The 20,843-nt window shown below is 40.8% G+C and overlaps 1 protein-coding gene across 1 annotated transcript; it reads left to right on the top strand.

Annotated features, from left to right (window-relative positions):
• Positions 1-246: 246 nt before the first annotated feature.
• Positions 247-19,934, top strand: LOC127210752 (transmembrane emp24 domain-containing protein 11). Its single transcript, XM_051170500.1, has 5 exons — positions 247-370; positions 9,196-9,296; positions 18,026-18,151; positions 18,875-19,021; positions 19,785-19,934. Exons 1-5 carry the CDS (start codon positions 247-249, stop codon positions 19,932-19,934), a joined length of 648 nt encoding a protein of 215 aa, XP_051026457.1.
• The last annotated feature ends 909 nt before the right edge of the window (positions 19,935-20,843 follow it).

The following is a 20,843-nucleotide window of genomic DNA, read 5'->3' as shown; positions in this document are numbered from 1 at the left end:
AAACAAGCATATGGAAAGAAACTCTGACATCATCATCTCTGGAAAGACCCCAAGATCTAAAAGTCCTTTTATCTGGCTTCCTGGAGTTCGCACGCAGCACTTATCTGACGGGGCGTAGGCACCAAATGTCACTTCTCACAAAAATCAATTTTACAAAATTACTCAGTGAAACTCACCTGAGAAACAGTCACTTGTTTCTGGCCCATTTCAAAGAAAGGATCGTCAGGAGTAGCTAATGCTACAGAGATGCAAATGCAGACAATTATTTTATGTTTTAGCTTTTCCTTTTCAGCTGCTTTTTATTTCCATGCTGGAGAGCGGGAGGAGAAATGTATAATAGAAGATGTTCCTAGTGACACGCTGGTAACAGGTGGGTAAGACAGAGTCTTCTGCTGAAGATTGGATACAATGTCATCTTACGGTGTAATGCTAATCTCCTGAGGTCTTATAATAATGCTAAGTGGTTTTTCCTCTGATATTTTATTAAGTTATATAAAACTGACATGAAAATTTCCTTGAGGGTGAATTACATAATTCATAAAACAGAAAGCCTAGTTCTGACACCTTGGAATCCAAGCTTGATTTGTTGTATGGCTGTCATTATTTCCTCAAGTAGAAAATATATGTCACTTGGCACATTAGTTATGATTGAATGTGCAGAGCATATGTGAGGATTTCTGACCACTCTAGTAAAGTAGGAAATGCAGCCAGAGTCTACATGCATCCAGCTTCCTGGAGCTCAATGTAACTGTGAGGAGGAAGTGCCCCAAGGGAGCCATGCCTTACAGAACGTGGCTTTGCCAACCACATTGTCACCACGACGATATCCATATGCTCCCAGAGGCAAGCACACTGCTGCACAGGCGGGCTTCATCCGTCTTCTGGGAAAACATAAGCACTCAGGAGTTTCAACCTCATACTGAAAGTCCTACAATTTTTCTAACATGTGAGTATGAATCAATAACAAATTTTCTGACTTTAATGCAAGGAGAAAATATAATTTAAATGTAATATGATTCATCACTAATATTGCTTATGTGTTTTCACATTCTACTATCATTCATTGGTTAATATTGAATCATTTCAGTTCATCTTGACTGCTATTCAGTGTTCTATTTTTTTTGTTGTTGTTGTTTTGTTTTTCGAGACAGGGTCTCTCTGTGTAGCCTTGGCCATCCTGGACTCACTTTGTAGACCAGGCTGGCCTCAAACTCACAGCGATCCACCTGCCTCTGCCTCCCGAGTGCTGGGATTAAAGGCGTGCGCCACCATGCCCGGCTTTCAGTGTTCTATTTTGTTTGTTTGTTTCAGTGTTCTATTTTCAAGAAAAATTATCTAGTTTGAAAAATTAAATGCATTCAACAAGCATGTGAGGCAGAGCTTGTAGCAAGGGAAATGGAAAGGGGCACTATAGACCCCCATTCTGTCAGTCACAGAGGAAAGAAGTTGTTTTTGAGGCTGAGGAGCTTGAACAATATCCTGGGTCCAGACCTGAGTCCTGATACCTAACCCTGAGCATGGCCCTGTATATCCGCTTCTGTGCTTGTGAAAATGATGGCGATGATGTGATAGCACACACTCCTTTGGACTGAGAAGATACGAGCCTAGCACACAGGAGATACCAGCGCCTGCTTGGTGTGTCCTCAGTGAGCACTTGGTAAATCCTAGTACAGGGGACCGTTTTCCGGGTAACTTTTGAATTTTTCAACTTACAAGTCAAGGGGCAATAGAAGAAAGAGAGGGCAAGTGATCTCTGTGTTGGTGCAGGAGCTGAAGACCCCCTGGGCCCCTGGAGTTGTTGAAGAGGGAGGATCAGTGTGACTACACAGTGCTCTGACAGCTGCATGGGGAGACGTCCCCCGCTCCTCCTTTCATAGTGGCTGGCTCTTCCCAAGCTCTAGCTAAACTCATCCCCTGTGCCTCCAAACCTCTCTTTTACCAACTATGGTCCCCCAGGCATCAGCCCACACAGCTATGCAGACTGAGTTCAGTTTCCTAAACTCAACTTTAACTATAGGAAAATTTGAAATGTATCCGGTGGCATGTTTTGAAAAATATCAAATTACTAAAACCCCAAAGACAAAAAGGAAATAGAAAGATATCCACAGACTATTCAGAAAGGGACTTAAATAATTTTAACTTTTTAAAGAAAACATAGAAATAGATGAAAATAATGAGCATTTTAACTACAGGAATCTTTTAAACACACACACACACACACACACACACACACACACACACACACACCTGGGAACTACAATATCTGAAACTAAGAATTCGTGGAATGGATTCACTAGCAGACAGGGAGAAAAAACAAGGGAAGACTGGATTACCAAGCTAGAAGACACCTCAACAGAAAAAGTAATGAAAGACCGTAACAGAGTGTGAAGGACAGGAGGAGCCAGGCAGACGAATGTTCCTGTACCTGAAGCCCACATAGAAAGACAAGAGAGAAGGCCGTAGAGGAAATATGAAAGGTAACATGGGGGCTGGAGAGATGGCTCAGAGGTTAAGAGCACTGCCTGCTCTTCCAAAGGTCATAAGTTCAAATCCCAGAACCACATGGTGGCTCAAAACCATCTATAATGAGATCTGGTTCCTTTTTCTGGTATGCAGGTGTACATGAGGGCAGAACACTTTACAATTAATAAACAAACAAATAAATAAACAAATCTTATAAAAAAAAGAAAGGAAACATGGAGACTGATGAAACTTAAAGAGCTCGGTGTGCTCAGAGGAGGCTGATGTGGGCAGCCACTTCTAGGGCACCACAATCCAAGTGCTGAAGGTCCAACACCAGAGCCTTATCATTAATCACTACTGAATTTTTGGATATTCAGTACAATGTATTAATAGAATTATTGTTTTATTTGTTTGTTTGTTTGAGACAGAGTTTCTCTGTGTAGCCTTGGCTATCCTGCACTCACATTGTAGGCCAAGCTGGACTCAAGGTTAGAACTCACAGCCCGCCTCTGCCTCCCTGAGTGCTGGGATTAAAGGCGTATGCCACCATGCAACTTAATAATATACTTCTTAACATTTTTTGTTTTGTTTTTTTTTTTTTTTATGGTTTTTTTGAGACAGGGTTTCTCTGTGTAACCTTGACTGTCCCGGACTCACTTTGTAGACCAAGCTGGCCTCGAACTCACAGCGATCCGCCTGCCTCTGCCTCCCAAATGCTGGGATTAAAGGCGTGCACCACCACGCCCGGCTTTTAACATTTATTTATTTATTTATTTTGGTTTTTCGAGACAAGGTTTCTCTGTGTAGCCTTGGCCATCCTGGACTCACTTTGTAGACCAGGCTGGCCTCGAACTCACAGCGATCCGCCTGCCTCTGCCTCCCGAGCGCTAGGATTAAAGGCGTGCGCCACCACGCCCTGCTAACATTTATTTTTTAAATCACCTCAATGAAAGGGTTCTATTGTATGCTTATTTGTTTATGGCATGTTATGAACTCCATTTAAAGACAGACTCAGGCTTAGTTCTATTTGCTGGGACACCAGGGACAGGGTCACTGGACTCAGTCGGACACGCCTGTGCTGCCTGCTGCCAACAAAGACTGTTCTCTCACATCTTTGCTCTACTGAGCTGAAAATCCTACAGAACCAGTGATAATCCTCAGCTTTCCATATACATGAGCACAAAGGCAGTATCAAACACCACAGTAAGAGTGATGATAAAAAATATACTCCTGTCTTTCTGTTTAAGTTAATAGTAAAATGCAAATATATGTCTAAAATGGTCTGGAGCATGTGAAGCCTTGGACCACGTCCCAAGGTCCCATAGGTGCAGCAAGAGCACATAGCGCTGTGTGCTGTGTCTCCCTCCAGATCTTAATGCTGGTGGAGTCTCATGAAATGCAGCCATCTAGAAAGTGCAGGAAATGACCTCAGAGCCAGTCATCAAAGCATGCTTTTCTCATTAATACTAAACATGGACCACAAGGGATCTGCAAAATACTTTAAAGTCATTTTGACTGTCTGACGATGACTCTGAGCCATTTCAGTTATCAAAGGACAAAGTGTCCCTGGGCAGAAACACACCTGGTATGTCCCTGGCTTGCTACAGGTGCTCTGTCAAGGTTGCTCCCAGCTCCTGGATTCTGTCTCTAACATTGATAACTTGGATTCCGAGTTCCTGTTCTAAGCATGATGGATAAGTAGGTATGCCTTTAGCTCTAATCCTTGGAGGACTGGAGAGATGCTGCCTGAGAAACACAAGCCTGTGTTGCCTGCTGGAAGCTGAGATTGAGGCAATACAAGATTTGACAACTAAACTATGGCAAGCCCAGTATAAGAAAGCCTTGCCTGGAAACTCCTATGATACACTATGCGTATTAGATGTTGTTTTCCTTAGTTTTATTCACCAATAAATTACAGATCATTCTGTATGAAAAGAAAGAGAAGACATTTTTTTTTTCAAGACAGGGTTTCTCTGTGTAGCCTTGACTGTCCTGGACTCACTTTGTAGACCAGGCTGGCCTCGAACTCACAGCGATCCGCCTGCCTCTGCCTCCCGAGTGCTGGGATTAAAGGCATGCGCCACCACGCCCGGCTCGAGAAGACATTTTTATGGTACATGTGGGAGCCAGGGGCAGCAAGCTAAGAGGAACAGCGCAGGGGAGCTTATCTGCTGCTCCTCTGGCCTGGTAAGCTCCTTGGAGATCTTTCCTCATTTCTTTTTCCTTTTTTAAAAAAAGTTTATTTTCTTGCTTTTAATTCTCTGTGTATGTTGGGGGAGGGGGAGACACATGATTATGGTTCCACACTGAGGCCAGAAGAAGGTATCGGGTCATTAGGAGCTGCAGTTACAGGCACTTGATGCAGGTGCTAGAAACTAAACTCCAGTACTCTGGAAGAGCAAGTAGGAGCTTTTAGTCACCGAGCCATCTCTCTAGCTCCTCCTCTCTCTAGCTCTTCCTCTCTCTAGCTCCTCCCCTCCCTAGCTCCTCCCCTCTCTAGCTCCTCCTCTCTCTTCATCCTTCCTTTCATTTTCTAAAAGAGAGGCAGCAGGTCCCTTGTCACAAGGAAACACCGGGAGACACAAAGAGTTGTTGGAAAGACTAGTGATCATACTGTGAAGACAGATTACTAAAGAAAAACATACTGCTGGACGTGGAGAACACCTGAACACGCCTCTCCTTTGAAAAAGGTTCTGATCGTATCCTAACCCTCTGCATAAGTGCAACCTGGCTTTAAGTATGAGTCTTACTACAGACGATGAAACAGCAGAACAGTGGCATCTTAAATAGATAATAATGCCCAAACTCCAGTAGGACAGACCCCATTCAGGGCTCTGTTGGAGATCTCACTACACCTTGCAGCACCCTGGATTGGGAGCTCGCTGAAGCAGCACCTGATTCAAGGATTAAAATACCAGCAATTTGTTAGGGAAAGGCTCCCGGAGGGAAGGGGAGATGCTGAGGAGCAGATTCGGATCACTAAGACCCACCCTGAGTTCTCGGGAGCATAGGAACATCACTAACGATCCACACGTGACCCAGAAATTCCATGCCAGAGTTTATAACCCAGAGAATCGAAGGCAGGGCCCTAAACAGAACCTTAGGCGCCACTGTTCACAGCAGCAGTCAACAATCAAAAGGAACATAGGGAAATGCGTAGACAAAATTCAGAATTTTAACTATTGTAATCTTAAAAAAAAAACAAAACATACATACATACATACATACATACATACATACATACATACATACATACAAGAACTGGGAAATATAATATCTGAATCTAAAAACTCATGGAGTGGATTCCACAGAAGACAGCAGGAGGAGATTAGTGAAGGAGACTGTATCACCAAAGTAGCAAAGCCCGCAACACAACAGGAGCGAATAGCAAGAAAAGAGTGTAAGAGCTATGGGGGGGGGGGGGTGGTGGTGGTGGCGATGTTTCTTTTACTCTATGTGTTTTGAAGCCCTTGCCACACTGTGAGCAAACTGACAAAGCACCTGGTCCCATAGGTGAAGGTGTGTGTAAGCTTCTGCCCCAGGAGTTGTTCACCCAGTCTTCTGCGGTGACCCCTCTCCCAAGCTTACTCCTTCCATAACCAATGTCTCACTTCTGACATCTGCTGGCCACACAGGGCATGACACCTCTCTTCGTTATCCCTGCTTGCCTGCGGAGTGGTATGTACTTAGGGCTAGAAGAATCTGGACAAAAACAAGCAGAAATTACCCTCCATTCATTCGATAACGCAATATTACCAGAATAGTGGAATTTTAAAAGGAGGGCCAAGCTGGCATTCATCAATTGGACATCTCTCGTTTACACATGCTTTAGGAAACACTATCATTCATTTCACAAATATTTACTGAACTTCTACCATGTAGCTAAATGCTGTTCTAGGCTTGTTGCATTATCTCTAGGCCTAGAGATCATTTTTTTAAAGGAGTAAAAAAATGTCTTCTGTGCTCTAGCACCTCAAATAATGTAGATGAATGCATACTTCATTACCAAAAGGCACTAACAAAACCAAACATACTGACAAGAACAGCTCCATGTGTGCTGTTGTTGGAATGGAAATTAGAAAGTTCCACAAAAATAAGATGTGGCTACTGATAGAACAGTGACATTCTAACAATCGCAGCAAGTAGCAGGCAGAAAAAGTAAGCTACAAAGGGGCAGGATTTGGTGATAGAAAATTGGAGAGCCTGATTCCATATACAGCGAGACACTGGGGGCACCTAAGCAGGAAACATGCAACAAGAACCAGAAGTTTCTAAGAGTGGCAAACACACAACAGGTTTCTAGGTGGTCATGTCTTTGAAAAGTCATTGTTCCCATCAAATAAATGAATTTGTTTTTCCAGGAGCCACAAATACCTCAGCAGAAACGCTTTGTCGCCTTTTGGGACCTGCTGCCTAAACTGTCCAACGTTCCATGTGTACTTGGAAAAATAATGCCTGTTCTGCTGTTGTCTCCCACACTGATCTCCAAATGCCAAGGGTCTGTTGGTGCCGCAGTTCTTCTCTGCCCTTGCTGACCTTATGTCCAGTTATGTGAAGCACTTAGAGGGCTGGGGAAGCATCCACAGCACAGATGTGCTTAGCTCTTATTTAGGTTCTATTTTCTTTGCCCTATCATTCGGTGAACTTACAACAGCTACGTACCATCTGCTTCTGTGTGGTGTCTCCTGTACCTTGTAGGTTTTTTGCTCCAACAGCCACTTTGCCTGAGCCATTCAAGCTTTTATTAAGTCATGCCAGAATGGCTTATCTTTTACTTCTTAACCTACCAATAACACTACGCTCAAATTTATTTTCTCATAGACTGCATTATAATTGGGTTTTAAAGATCCATTCATACAGTCTTTGTCTAGTCTCTGTTTAGGCTGTATTACAGACCACGCACGCGTTAATGTCAGAAGTTGTGCCTGCCACTTCATTACTTTTAGATTCTTTTTTTGTTTTCTGGTTTCCATTTCCTAGCTACCTGTGGGTTGCTCAACTGTCTTATATATTATTCCGCTTTATCTATAGTGTTTTTAATTATATCTTTCTATAGTTTTATTACTTATTAGTATCTCCTAATATGACTACTTTACTATTTTAAGAGGAACATAAAACCTTAGCTTTACCATTTGTAATTGTCTTAAATATTATCTCCGTATACACTGAAGGGTACAACATTGTTAAAATTTTTTGATTTCTCCCAGTTTTTCAGAAAATTTATGGCCTCTTTTTCCAATTGTTATTGCATATATGTGTGTATGTGTGTGTGCATTTATGTTTGTAAATCTAGTCAGTCAAGTCTATATACTGATACCTGTAGGGATGTTTTCAGGGCTGACCATTTGGCACTGGACAAACAGTTGATGTGCTTTTCCCTGGGCAAAACAACCTCCTCTACTTCCAATTTTCCTTAGTTACCTTAGTTACCTTAGTTTCCTTAGTTCCTTGTATAGGGTTAAGGCCTCATGGCTTTTCTTCATGGATTTGGAGGTGTTTGCTGGTGTCCTCTTTGTTCATCTCACATTTGGGTAGTCTGGTTCTTGAGACTTTATTGGTATAGATTCTGATATTACCAGGAAAGCAAATCTCACAGCAAACTCCCTGATTCTCTGGCTCTTACAATCTTCCCCTTCCTCGTCTGCAAGGATCCTGAGTCTTAGGTGTGGGAGTGTTTTGAAGATGTCCTCATTAGGACTGGGGTCCACAACTCCGTATGTTGATTGGGTATAGTTTTCAATAGTGGTCTCCATCTGCTATCAAGAGAAGATGGCACTTACCTGTTGGTATAAGGACATAGTTTATAGATTTTTATTTTAGGTATTTTAGTAAATTAATTATTGAAGATTCACTTTCAGTAACCACGATTTCACCAGAACTGGTTAGTTAGCCAAGATTCCAGTGCCAGGCATGGTACCCACCTGCTGAGTGGGTCTGAAGCACAATTAGAGAGCTGTTGATGACCACCAAAGTATGCGTGCCACTACTGCACTTGAGTGGTTATAACACCAGGTGATGGTTTTGTTTTCTGAAAACAACAGCTCTAAATGTTATATGAGCACCTACTCTATCAGCGCTGTTCTACTCAGTCACTTTATACCAACACTGTTTTACTTACGTAGCCTTTTGTTTAATCATCACAATAGCTAAGAACCTTCTCCAGGATTCACAGTAAGAGCCAGAATGGTCCCGATGTGTGGGTGTCTGAATGAGTGTTGCATCATGCATTCTGTGCAAATAGTTTAGGTTCTGTTTGATTGCACAGCCTTGAAGGCATTCTGATTCCCTTCATCATCGACTATCTGTTATACCTATCTGGATATTAATAATAGTTTCCTTCTTTTGTATTATCTGGTTTAAATGTGTTATCTATTGTTATCTTTCTGACATTAAATGTATTGCTATGTCTTTTCATATGACTGAAAATTGCAATTAAAAGAATTTTTTAAAACCCTCTAAATAAAAGGAAAAAATATTTCAAATGTCAGCCACTTTAAGCTGTCACCTTAAAAAGTCGTGTTGCTTTTAAATAAACTCCAAAACATTCAATTTTACCATTAAAGACTGAGAAGCCAGGTGCTGGGATGAAATCCTGCTAGCTCAGGGAGACAGAGAAAGCACCCAGCTGACTTTCCTACTCAGCCAACATTCAAGAAAGAAAAAGCTCCCTCTCCGTGCTATCTTAACAACCCTAAAGCTGATCTTTGGGTGGTGTTTTGTATTTCATTACAGGGACTTTCAAGATACAGCAGTGGGACATAGGTAGACAAGACTTCCTTGAATCTGCTCCTGGTTTGGGGATGTTTGTTACTATTACAACTTTCAACGATGAGGTAAAAACCTTTTTATATTGTTCCTACTTCTGTTGTAAAAGCTCTACATGGGCATCAATCGGCATTTATAGTCTTTTATGTAGAACTGAACAAAATACAGAAAGTGGGCCTGTGAATATGGGTCTTCCTTGTTCCTGGGTTGCTGGCCACTGGTGCTCAGGAACAAGGGAGCAAATTGACGAGCTGAGGATTCAGATAGCCTGCAAGGATGAGGGAAATGACCTCTGGGAACAGCTTCAGTGAGAGAGCTCAACGTTATTCTGGATCAACAAAAGTTATATAGTTCTTGTGGAGATGGCGAGGGGTTCGCTGGATAGGTATACATAATTGGCTGTGGCTGGAGGTTCCAGGGATGCTTTGATTTGCATTTGGCAACATGCTTCTATCATATGAACAGGAACACAGTACCTAATTATCCTATAGGCTTAGGGAGGAGAGAGATAGCATGGAACTGTGCCAAAGGCCATATATCAGACATGGTTAGAGATATCTATGCCTAAAGACACTCTCCAGATGGGGTCAGGCAGAGAGTTGGATGCCCTGCTGGGGACAGGGAGTCTTCCATCTAGCCCAAGCTCAGAAAGGCTATCCGGACTGGGAGGACTGCAGCCTCAAACAGCAGGGTCCTCTGACAGTGAGATGGCTCAGCGGGTAGAGGGCACTTTCTGCCAAGCCAAACAATCTAAGTTTGGTCCCTGGGACCCACATGGTGGAATGAGAGAATGAAGGTCTCTGACCTTCACACATACGCCACAGATGTTATAGACAGAATGATGATGATAGATAGATAAATAGATAGATAGATAGATAGATAGATAGATAGATAGATAGATAGATAGAGATAGATGCATCGACAAATAGAGATAGGTAGATAGATGATAAATAGATATAAATAATAGATAGATAGGTGATAGACAAATGCAACAAAAACACAGAAAGGATCTAACTTTAAAGAGCGTGTAGTCTAAGTGACTTGAGAAATCAAATGGTAAGTTCACATAGATAATCATGTTGCTTGATTTCATTGCACTCTGCTTTGCAAATGTTACAGCCTCACTGAAGAAGGATGATCTCATAAAACCCCTCCTGTCTCCTTTTTCTCGTTCTGTGGTAGAAGCCTTCTGGTCCTACATCTCTTCTTCAGGGGGGTTTAGTAGAGGATCATAAAAGTCATCATAGTTGACAGAATGTAATCTTGCGTCAGAGCCAAGCTTATATGCTGACTGTCACCGTCAGCTACAGACATGAGAAGGTTATCTGACTGTTTTCCCTCAGTTATCTTGCTCATATCTTTGTAGCAGAGACTGCTGCTTTACAGCTGGGCCAGGCCATGTGACTGGATTGCTCAGTGCATTAACTCAAGCACAGTCATGCTGCAGCTGTGTTCATGGCTGGCCAGATGCAGCTGAGCCAGGGCTTCACGAAACAGGAAAGGTTTCTCTCTGGCAAGAAGATGTTTCTTGACGTAGTCATGTACACTTTGATCTTTTAAAAACCTACTTTTGGGGGGTTCTTTAATGACTCTGCTTCCTTTCCACATCACCTACCCTAGATAGGTGAGAAAGAAAGTTAATAGGGGCAGGAGAAGTGGACCTTTTTAAGACTCAGGTTCTTGGAGCGATTCCACTTTTCATAGTCAGGATCCCAGCAGACCCATTAAACAGTAAACCAGAAATTCAGCAAAAGTGACTGCAACTGCAGCAGCTGAAACACAGAGCAGCAGCCGGAACCCAGAACCTCCAAGCGTTCTCTGGAACGTTTTTGTCTAGGAGTGTCTCTAAGTCAACAGCCAAGTGATGTGAAGTGTTACAGAAGCCAAAAACAAACAAACAAACAAACAACAACAACAACAAAACCAAAAAACCAAGCCTCTGGTTTGGGTCTCATCTATATCTCCTCTTAAAGTCCGTACTGGGATGTGTATCAGCTGGCAAAGACTGTGCCCCTGCCTGAGGCAGTTCCTCTTCTAGTGGACAAACATCATGCACCCTTACACAAGTCTGCTTAACATCCCACACTTGGGATCAAAACAAAAACATGTTTACATCCACTACACAGGCAAAGCCTCATGAAAACTAGATCATTAATTAGACCAAGCCCAAACCATACATTTTGATCACCTAATTATCTGTTGCATAAAATTTTGCCACCTGCAGACCATTCTCAAGCCCACACTGAGGATGGACCAGGACGGTTCCTGCTGTTTCTTAGCAGTCTAAGCGCATTGACACCTCAGGGTCAACAGCTCCACCTAGACCAGCTTTGCCCTAATTCAAATCCTGACAGTTATCTTCTTCTTCTCTTTCTTCTTCTTCTTCTTGTTCTTCTTCTCCTCCTCCTCCTCCTCCTTCTCCTTCTTCTTCCCACTCTACTGTCTTTCATGCTTCTTGTTCTACCAAAACAAGTTACTTTCTGTTCATCCCCAGTAATCTTTGATAAACTGTCAGAAAATATCTCCAACATTTATTTAACTAGATTAACATTTCACTTGGGCTAAAAAAAAAAAAAAAGTCAAAATAAAATAATTTATTGCTTTCAAAAGACAGAAATGAGCAATTCCTTAAAATACACAGTCCCTGAGTTGGGCATGGTGGCTGGGCATGGTGGCACGCACATGTAGCCCCAGATACTTAGGGACCTGAGAAAGATGCAAAGTATGAGTCCATAAGCTCAAGGTAAGCCTGGGAAACACAGCAAGACTGTAACTCTTTAAACCACAATTGATTGAAACAACTCCTAGAACAGTTTTTTTTCAGTATGTATGATTTCAACATAGGCCCAATTTTTCAGGAACGTTCTCTCCAGTTAGAGATAAAAAGACAATGAACAGCCATAGTGTCAATGTTTTTTACAATCTCAAAATGCCTTTTAAGACTCCTATGATAGCCAGGCGTGGTGGTGCATGCCTTTAATCCCAGCACTTAGGAGGCAGAGGCAGGAGGATTGCTGTGAGTTCGAGGCCAGCCTGGTCTACAAAGTGAGTCCAGGACAGCCAAGGCTACACAGAGAAACCCTGTCTTGAAAAAAAAAAAGAATTCTATGATGTCAGTCATCGTGAGGGGCTGGGGCAGGTGGATCCCTGTGAGTTCAAGACTCGTCTAGTGTTCATTACCAATTCTAGGCCAGACATATCTACGTAGTGAAGCCCTGTCTCAAAGAAAAAAAAATATTCCTGTCATTAGACCACAAATATTCTGTTTCTGCTTGGAACTGCAATTTATTCTGTCACCAGCCTCGAACATTTGCTTAGTCTTCTGGCATGCCATTGACAACCTGGCTAAGTAGGATGAGCACAGTATGGACCACACAGACTTTCACTTCCTCATTCCCTTTAGTCCTGTTTCCCCGGGAAAAGGGAACTGTGGTTCTGAGGTTAAAAGAGATATAGGATGTCATTCTGTCAAGATTCGTTAGTTTTTCAACCAAATCAAAAATTGAAGACATTTTTAAAGAAAGAATTGTATATATGTGTGTGCATGGTGACGGGGATGTGGTGTGTGCAGTGAGCTGGGCCCTCCTACACCAACTGGCTGTCAAGGCAATCCCTCACAAACATAGCCACAGACCAAGCTAAGAAAGACAACTGCTCAACTGAAACTCCTTTTAAGGTGATTCTAGGCTGTGCCAAATTGACAGTGCTAACTAGAACACAAGGTCAACTTCATTCTAACTTGTCTTTTCCGAGTTTTACAGCCTCACGTTTGAGTTAGACCTTGTAAGATGTATAAAGTCCATGTCTAGAAATACTCTCTTCCTTCCTTCTGGATGTCCAGCTCTCCATGAATAATTTTTGGTAAAGGCTACTTTTTCTCCATTATGTAGATTTCATCTTTTGTGAGTTTATATCTGGGCTCTGTCATCTTGATCCATTTACTTATTCTTTCAGCCATACCACATTGCACTGATTACTTTAATTCCACTGTAAGTCTTAAGGTACAAAGTATCAGTCCTTTTTCTCCAGTAGGTTGTGTATTGTGGGTCTTTTGCTTCTGAATATAAAAATTAGAATCACAAAAGTTTGCTAGATTTTAGTGGAATTGTGTTGAATCTATAGATCAAATTGGAAAAACCAACACCTTGAAAATATTTTCTAGTCACAAAAATGGTCAATTCTACATTCAATTAGTCTTTTGATTGCATTCAGGACAGTTTTTTTGTTTTGTTTTTGTTTTTGGTTTTGGTTTTTGGGTTTTCAAGACAGGGTTTCTCTGTGTAGCCTTGGCCATCCTGGACTCACTTTGTAGACCAGGCTGGCCTCGAACTCACAGCGATCCGCCTGCCTCTGCCTCCCGAGTGCTGGGATTATAGGCGTGCGCCACCACGCCCGGCTCAGGACAGTTTTTAAAGATTTTCTCATACTGATCTTGTACATAGGTTGTTAGGTTTATAAGAATTTTATTATCAGGAGAATACTAACATAAATGAAATTGTGTTTTTATCTCACATTCCTCTTGTTCATCATCCACATACAGGTGACTTAATCCTAAATCCCACAACCTTGCTATAATTACTTATTTGATACTTCTTTTAGGTTTTATATGTCATCTATAAATGAAGACAATTTTCTCCTTTTCTAACATGTTTGCCTTTTACTTTCTTTTATTATTGCACTAGACAGAACTTTGGCACAATGCAAACAGCAGTGGCGAGAGGGAATGCCCTGCTTTCCTCTTGATCTAAGAATACTTCTCAATTCTCGCCATTAAGTGTTTAGCTATGGATTTTGTAGCTATACACCCTTATATTGACTAAGTTCCTTCCAATTCCTAGTTTAAATAAAATTTTATTTCTTTTAATCATGAATGAGCATTATATTTTGTCAAAAGCCTTTTCTGCATCAATTGAAACATTTTCTTCTTAACTTATTGATGTGATGAATTATACTAACTCAGGTCTGAATGCTTAGCAAGCCTTGCACATGTATGCTAAATCCCACATACATGCCCTGCCCACAGGGTATAGGTTTGTTTGGTTTTTTTTTTTTTTTTTTTTTTGAGATACCCCTGGTTGTTCTGAAACTTTCTTTGTAGGCCATAGTGGCCTCAAACTCACAGAGGTCCTCCTGCTTCTGCATCCTAAGTGCTGGGATTAAACGCATGTGTCACCATCATTCTTTCAATATACTCTTAGATTTGATTTGCTACTATTGTTAGGGATTGTTACATATATATTCATAAGAGATAACTGTATGCATGTTTCTTCTCTTTTTTGTTTTTTGTTTGCTTGTTTTCCGAGACAGGGTTTCTCTGTGTAGCTTTGATTGTCCTGGACTCACTTTGTAGACCAGGCTGGCCTCCAACTCACAGTGATCCACCTGCCTCTGCCTCCCAAGTGCTGGGATTAAAGGTGTGCACCACCACAGCTGCCCGTTTCTTCTCTTTTAGTGTAGTCTGATTCTGCCAATAAGGTAATGCTGGTCTTATAAAATAAATTAGGAGTTGTACATGTTGGTTCTCACTTGTAGTCCAGCCCTTGGGAGATAGAAGAGGACTACTTGAGCTCAGGAGCTCACAACCAGCCTGGGTAGCATACTGAGACCCTCCGCACACAAAAAGGAAATGCTCTTTCAGTTTCTGTCTTTTAACAGAGATTGTACAGAACTGACATACTTTCTTCCTTCAGAGTTCTTAGGTGTACCAATGAACCTATCTGGCCTTTGTGATTTCTGTTTTGGACGTTAGTCACTCTTTACTTGACTTCTTTACCACAGGCCTATTAAGATGATATATTGCAACCTGGGCATATGGCTGTTATCCCAAGACTTGGGAGGTAAGGCAGAAGAGTCAGGAGTTCAAGGGCAGCATCAGCACATAAGACTTTGGCTTGATATCTTCCCACTACAATAAAGATGATTTATGTCTCCGCATATTAGATTTAGCCAATTATATCTTTCAGGAAATCAGCCCATTCCATCTATGCTACCAAATTAGCAGCCACAGAGCTGTTCATGGCAGTCCTCTGCTATCTCTGTAATGCCCATATGGTCCACAGAGATGCCCTCTCTTTTGTTTCTGATGTTAGTAATTTGTGTCCCCCTTTTTTTTCCTCTTGCTGGGTCCTGGCTAGACACATATTGAGCTACTGATCTTTTCTTTTCTTTTCTTTTTTGAGACAGGGTTTCTCTGTGTAGCCTTGGCTGTCCTGGACTCACTTTGTAGACCAGACTGGCCTCGAACTCACAGCCATCCACCTGCCTCTGCCTCCTGAGTGCTGGGATTAAAGGCGTGCGCCACCATGCCCAGCTTGCTACTGATCTTTTCAAATAATCAGCTGTCAGTTTCATTTTTTTCCTGAGTTTAATGAGTGTGTGCACACGTGTGCACGCACTCACCAGCCACTGTACACATGCCACACTGTATGTGTGGGGGTCAGAGAAAATGTTTCAGGAGTTGTTTTTTTCTTTTCACATGGAATTTGAGCACAGGTCAGCACCTGTTCTCTTACTTTTTGAGCTCTCATTAGCCCTTCTTCCTCCTCTTTCTCCTCCTCCTCCTCCACAACCTCCTAGTCCTCCAATAAAACCTTCCTCTAGCCCCGTCTGGTCTGAAACTTTGAATCCTCCTGCCTCAGCCTCATAAGTACTGGGATTACAGGCATGCCTAGCTTTCTTTTCTGACACATGCATTCAATGTTTTATATTTCCCTCTAATCATATGTTTAGCGAGTGCCACAAATTTTAATAAGCTGTGTTTTTGTCAAAAAGTTTGCATTTCTTTTTTTTTCTTTTTCTTTTTTTTTTCTTTTTGGTTTTTCAAGACAGGGTTTCTCTATGTAGCCTTGGCTGTCCTAGACTTGCTTTGTAGACCATGCTTGCTTCGAACTCACAGTGATCTGCCTGCTTCTGCCTCCTGAGTACTGGGATTAAAGGTGCATGCCACTACGCCTGGCTAAAAAGTTTGCATTTCTGTATAGATTTTCTACCTATGTGTTAGTTAGAAACATGATGTTTAACTTTCAAGTCTTTGGAAATCCCCAGATGTCACTCTGTTACCAACTGCTAGCCTTACTGTATTGTAGTCTGAATATGTACATTTTATGGTCTCTATTAATTTTAAATTTATTTAAAGAATGTGGAGCAGAGTATAGTATATATTCCTTGAAATTTTTATTTTTGCTTCAACTACTCTCCAAAGTTTGCTCCATGTTTGTCCATGCTGCTTTAAACATTTCTCTTTTCTTTTTCCTTTCTCTTTCTCCTTCCGATACCACCATTATGCATGTTAAGCTTTAATAGTTTCCTCCACAGTTCTTGGGTATTCTGTTCCCCTTATCTTTCTTTTCATTTTTCAGTTTTGGAAGTCAGTCTCTTCTCAGACTCAAAGAACGTCTTCCCATCAGTGGCCAACTACTATCCAATACCTTAAAGAAGCCTCCCCTTCTTTATACAGTGTATTTTATCTTATTGTTTATTTTCTTAGAGGCCCTCTATTTGTATGACCCACATTTTCTTTCAGGTTGTCTACTTTCCCCATTAGATTCTTTAGTATAATTTTTTACAAAAATTCGTGACCTGATAATCCTTTAACATAGAAAAAATTTGATCTGGCAATCCAAATATCCTTAATTCTTATCTTTGCATATATGCTTGCACTCTCTTCACACATACTTTTCACCTTTCATTATGGATACATATACACACATATATGTACATATATGAATGATGTACCTGGTACAAGGAATGTAGCACAAGCTTCTGTAGGGCTTTAACTTGTGCATTTTTGCTCTAGTGAGTTTTTTTTGCTTTAGATTTTCTTTTGTAGCCATCTGTCTGTCTCTCTAATTTTTTGGAAAGAAGTTTGTCATATGAACTCAGTTCTCTAATCTAAGTACTGCTGGTTTTCAGTTTAGATTTTTCTCGTTACAATAGATATCACAATACATAGAGAGAGGAGGTGCTTTTACAAACAATGCTTTTTATAAAAATAATATCCTATAAAGTTTTTTCTATAAATTAGCATAAAGAGTCAGGTGTGGTTATGTATCTATAGCTCCAGAAACAGGTAGGCGGATTAAGAGTTAGAAGCCCTCCTAGGGTTGTAAGATGCGCACATGCACCATGTACCAGTGCACGCACGTCTTGGTATAGACACCTGTTTCTTGGTTTCTTTTACTGTTACATACTGCCCCTTACTTATTTCTTATCCCAAAATAAAAATCTTTCTATCACAAGTAGCACAGTATATATTATTATTGTGTACTTGTACATGTCCATAGAATATTTTTCAATAGGTAGGGTTGCTGAGTCAATGATTTTGTGTGTGTGTGTGTGTGTAAAACATTTTAACATACAATCCTTAACTGCTACCTGGTACTTTCAACAGTGTTTGCAGACTATTTATTTATCCACACTACCCAAGAATTTTTATTTGTTTTTTATTTTTTGTGTTTTGAGACAGGGTCTCTCTGTGTAGCCTTGGCTGTCCTGAACTCACTTTGTAGAGCAGGCTGGCCTCTAACTCACAGTGATCCACCTGCCTCTGCCTCCCGAGTGCTGGGATTAAAGGCATGCGCCACCACTGCCTGGCCTGAGAATTTTTAAATTCTTACCAATCTTACAATAAATGAGGGATATTTTGCTATATTTTTAATTCTTGTTACTTGGAAGGCTGAGTATTTTTCATGTTTATTAACCATTTTATTTTTTCCTTAGGGCTATATAATTTTAATATACCTATTAAAATAAATATGAGAAACAGAAAATAATAAACTGTTGAAATTCTCAACCCTAGGTATTATTATCCAGGCTATATGGTACAAAAGGGACATTCAGTTTTACTTCACATGCATCTGGTGAGCACATCATTTGCTTAGAATCTAACTCCACACAGTTTGTGTCGTTTGGAGGGAGCAAGCTGGTGAGTATATGCCTGCATGCCCTGTTGTTGAGCACAACAGCACTATCCAAGCACGACACTGGTTTTCAGAATCAATCACCCTCAGACTGACTGGAAATGTATTAAAGTTATGTGTCCCAATCTCAGTACAGCAACAAAAGGGGAAGCTGAAGAGCTTGGAAGGAGTACAAAGGAGAGCCACGAAGCTGATTAAAGGGTTGAAAAAATAAGAGCCGTGAGGGAAGATTAAAAGAACTGTGATTATTCAGCCTTGAAAACAAGTGAGGGCTGAAGGGTGAATTAATAGTGGAATTCTAATAACAAAAACTCTTACATGGTACATGGGTGATTCATTATTTTTTAAATGTGTTATGAACAGCTGAAAATCATCTGTACCTCATTATGTAAAATTCATCTATATGTAAAGAGAAATTCCCTTGAGAAAAAATAAATTTTTCTCAACACCAGAGGCATTTACATGTCAGTAATTTGATGTTCATGAAGATATAAATAAAAGTCAAAGTCCATGGGCTACCACGAAATTGTTATTATAAGAAAGGCTATTTAGGGTAGAGGATAGAGTGACAGTGTGGCAAAAAAAAAAAGGTGAATCCAGACGGTGTGGCACCTCACTCATGAAAGGGAGTGAGCAAGGGAGACTGAGAAGACAAGAGCACAAAGTGAAAGCACGGATGAAAACTGCAGCTAATTTTTGTGCCCCCCCCCTTTTTACTGTTTGTACAGCGCATCCACCTAGATATTCGAATTGGAGAACACGACCTTGGTGCAGCTATCGCTCAAGCAAAGGACAAAGTAAATGAAGTAACCTTTAAGCTTCAACACCTAACTGAACAAATTGAGCAAATACTCAAAGAACAAGACTATCACAGGGTCAGTCTGTCCGTTCAGCTTAGCTTATCTCTTCCTGTCAGAAATTCATTCTTTCAACATACACTTTGAACCAAGGAAAGAACAAACTGCTGTTCTTCACCAGTCTTTCTAAGCTAGAGCTGTGGGTGGGAAGAGAGCAGTCTTTCCTCACCCTGCTGGCCCCTTAAAAAAGGAGACCGGGCTCATCTGCCTCTTCAACCCCCAAAGTTACTATCAAAGTGTTCACTCAGTAACAAAGATGTAAGCTCACATGCTCCACACATCTGTAGAGACCCACATATGTGCACATTCAGGGTCACAGTTTTATTCTTATGACATCAAGTGTTTTCTGAGTCACTGTGCTCAGTGGATGATAGCCAGACAGGAACTCAAATCTACTCACTTACTTTGTGTCATCACCAAGTTTCAGTTTCTTTATCTGAAAAGTAAGGATGAGGCATAGTAATTCAACAAGGCAGGCAAGTGTGTGGCATGGAGCCCAACATAAAGATTTAATGATGAAAACCCATCGCTATCAAGTAATGTTCATTTTGCTTGATGATAAAAAAAGTATAAAGTTCCTGCAATTGACACCAAAGTAAAATAATATATTTTGTTAAATTTGTCTGACAGTTGGGTAACTTAAGTTACAGCTTAGAAAATGATATTATATTTTTATATTAACTGAATAATATTAAATGCCAAGAACACATACAGCAATCTTTACTTCAAAAATCATACACAAAGTACTTTAACAAACTAAAACTATTTCTTTTCTTAATAGGACCGTGAAGAAAATTTCCGTATGACCAGTGAAAATACAAATAAAAATGTTTTATGGTGGGCTTTTGTACAAATAATAATCTTTATCTCAGTTGGAATTTTTCAAATGAAGCACCTTAAAGATTTCTTCATAGCTAAAAAGCTTGTTTAAAATATTGTCAGTTAAAGCAAATAATTTGCACAATGTTTGAATTACTAAACCAAAATATATGCATAAATGTGTTATGATTTAAAAGACATTAGACATTGAAGTTAATATTAATGACATTCCTGGTAAAAATGTTACTTTAATAATGTAGCTTCTAAGTATAGTAAAAATAAACACGTCATTTCAATTTAAACTTGATATAAATCAATGAGCTACAGATGCAATTTTAAGTTATCCGGTCACACATTAAAAAGGGATTGTTAAAAAAAAAAGAGAGATTGTTTTTGTGTGTGGTTTTTCAAGACAGGGTTTCTCTGTGTAGCCTTGGCTGTCCTAGACTCACTTTGTAGACCAGGCTGGCCTCGAACTCACAGCGATCTGCCTGCCTCTGCCTCCCAAGTGCTGTGATTAAAGGTGTGTGCCACCATGCCCTGCTAAAAAAGGATTATTAAAAAGTGTACAATTTTAACCCTTGTGTCAGGTGATGGTAGTACTGGTACACGCCTTTAATCCCAGCATTTGGGAGGCAGACGCAGGTGAATCTCTGAGTTTGAGGCCAGCCAGGTCTACAGAGTGAGTTTCAGGACATCCAGGACTACACAAAGAAGCCCTGTATCAAAAAAAAAAAAAAAAAAAAAAAAAAAAAGGTATGTTGGGGGTGGGGTGGGGTGGACCCTCTGTGGTATATATTTAACCTAACCTGTCAAAATACTGTCAGGCAGAACACGGTGGTGTGGACCTCTACTGCTAGTTCCTAAGGAGGCTGAACAGAAGGACCCCTAGAGCTCCCAAGTACCAAGTAGAGAGCAGCCTGGCAGCAAAAGAAGACTGGATGCCTTAGTCACTGTTCTATTGCAGGGAAGAGACACCATGACTGAGGCAACTCTTATAAAAGAACGCATTGATTTGGAG

The sequence above is a fragment of the Acomys russatus genome, chromosome 28 (assembly GCF_903995435.1).
Source record: "Acomys russatus chromosome 28, mAcoRus1.1, whole genome shotgun sequence".
In the NCBI taxonomy this organism is placed as follows: domain Eukaryota; kingdom Metazoa; phylum Chordata; class Mammalia; order Rodentia; family Muridae; genus Acomys; species Acomys russatus.
Note: the sequence above shows the minus strand (reverse complement) of the source record. Positions and strands in the feature narration are given on the sequence as shown.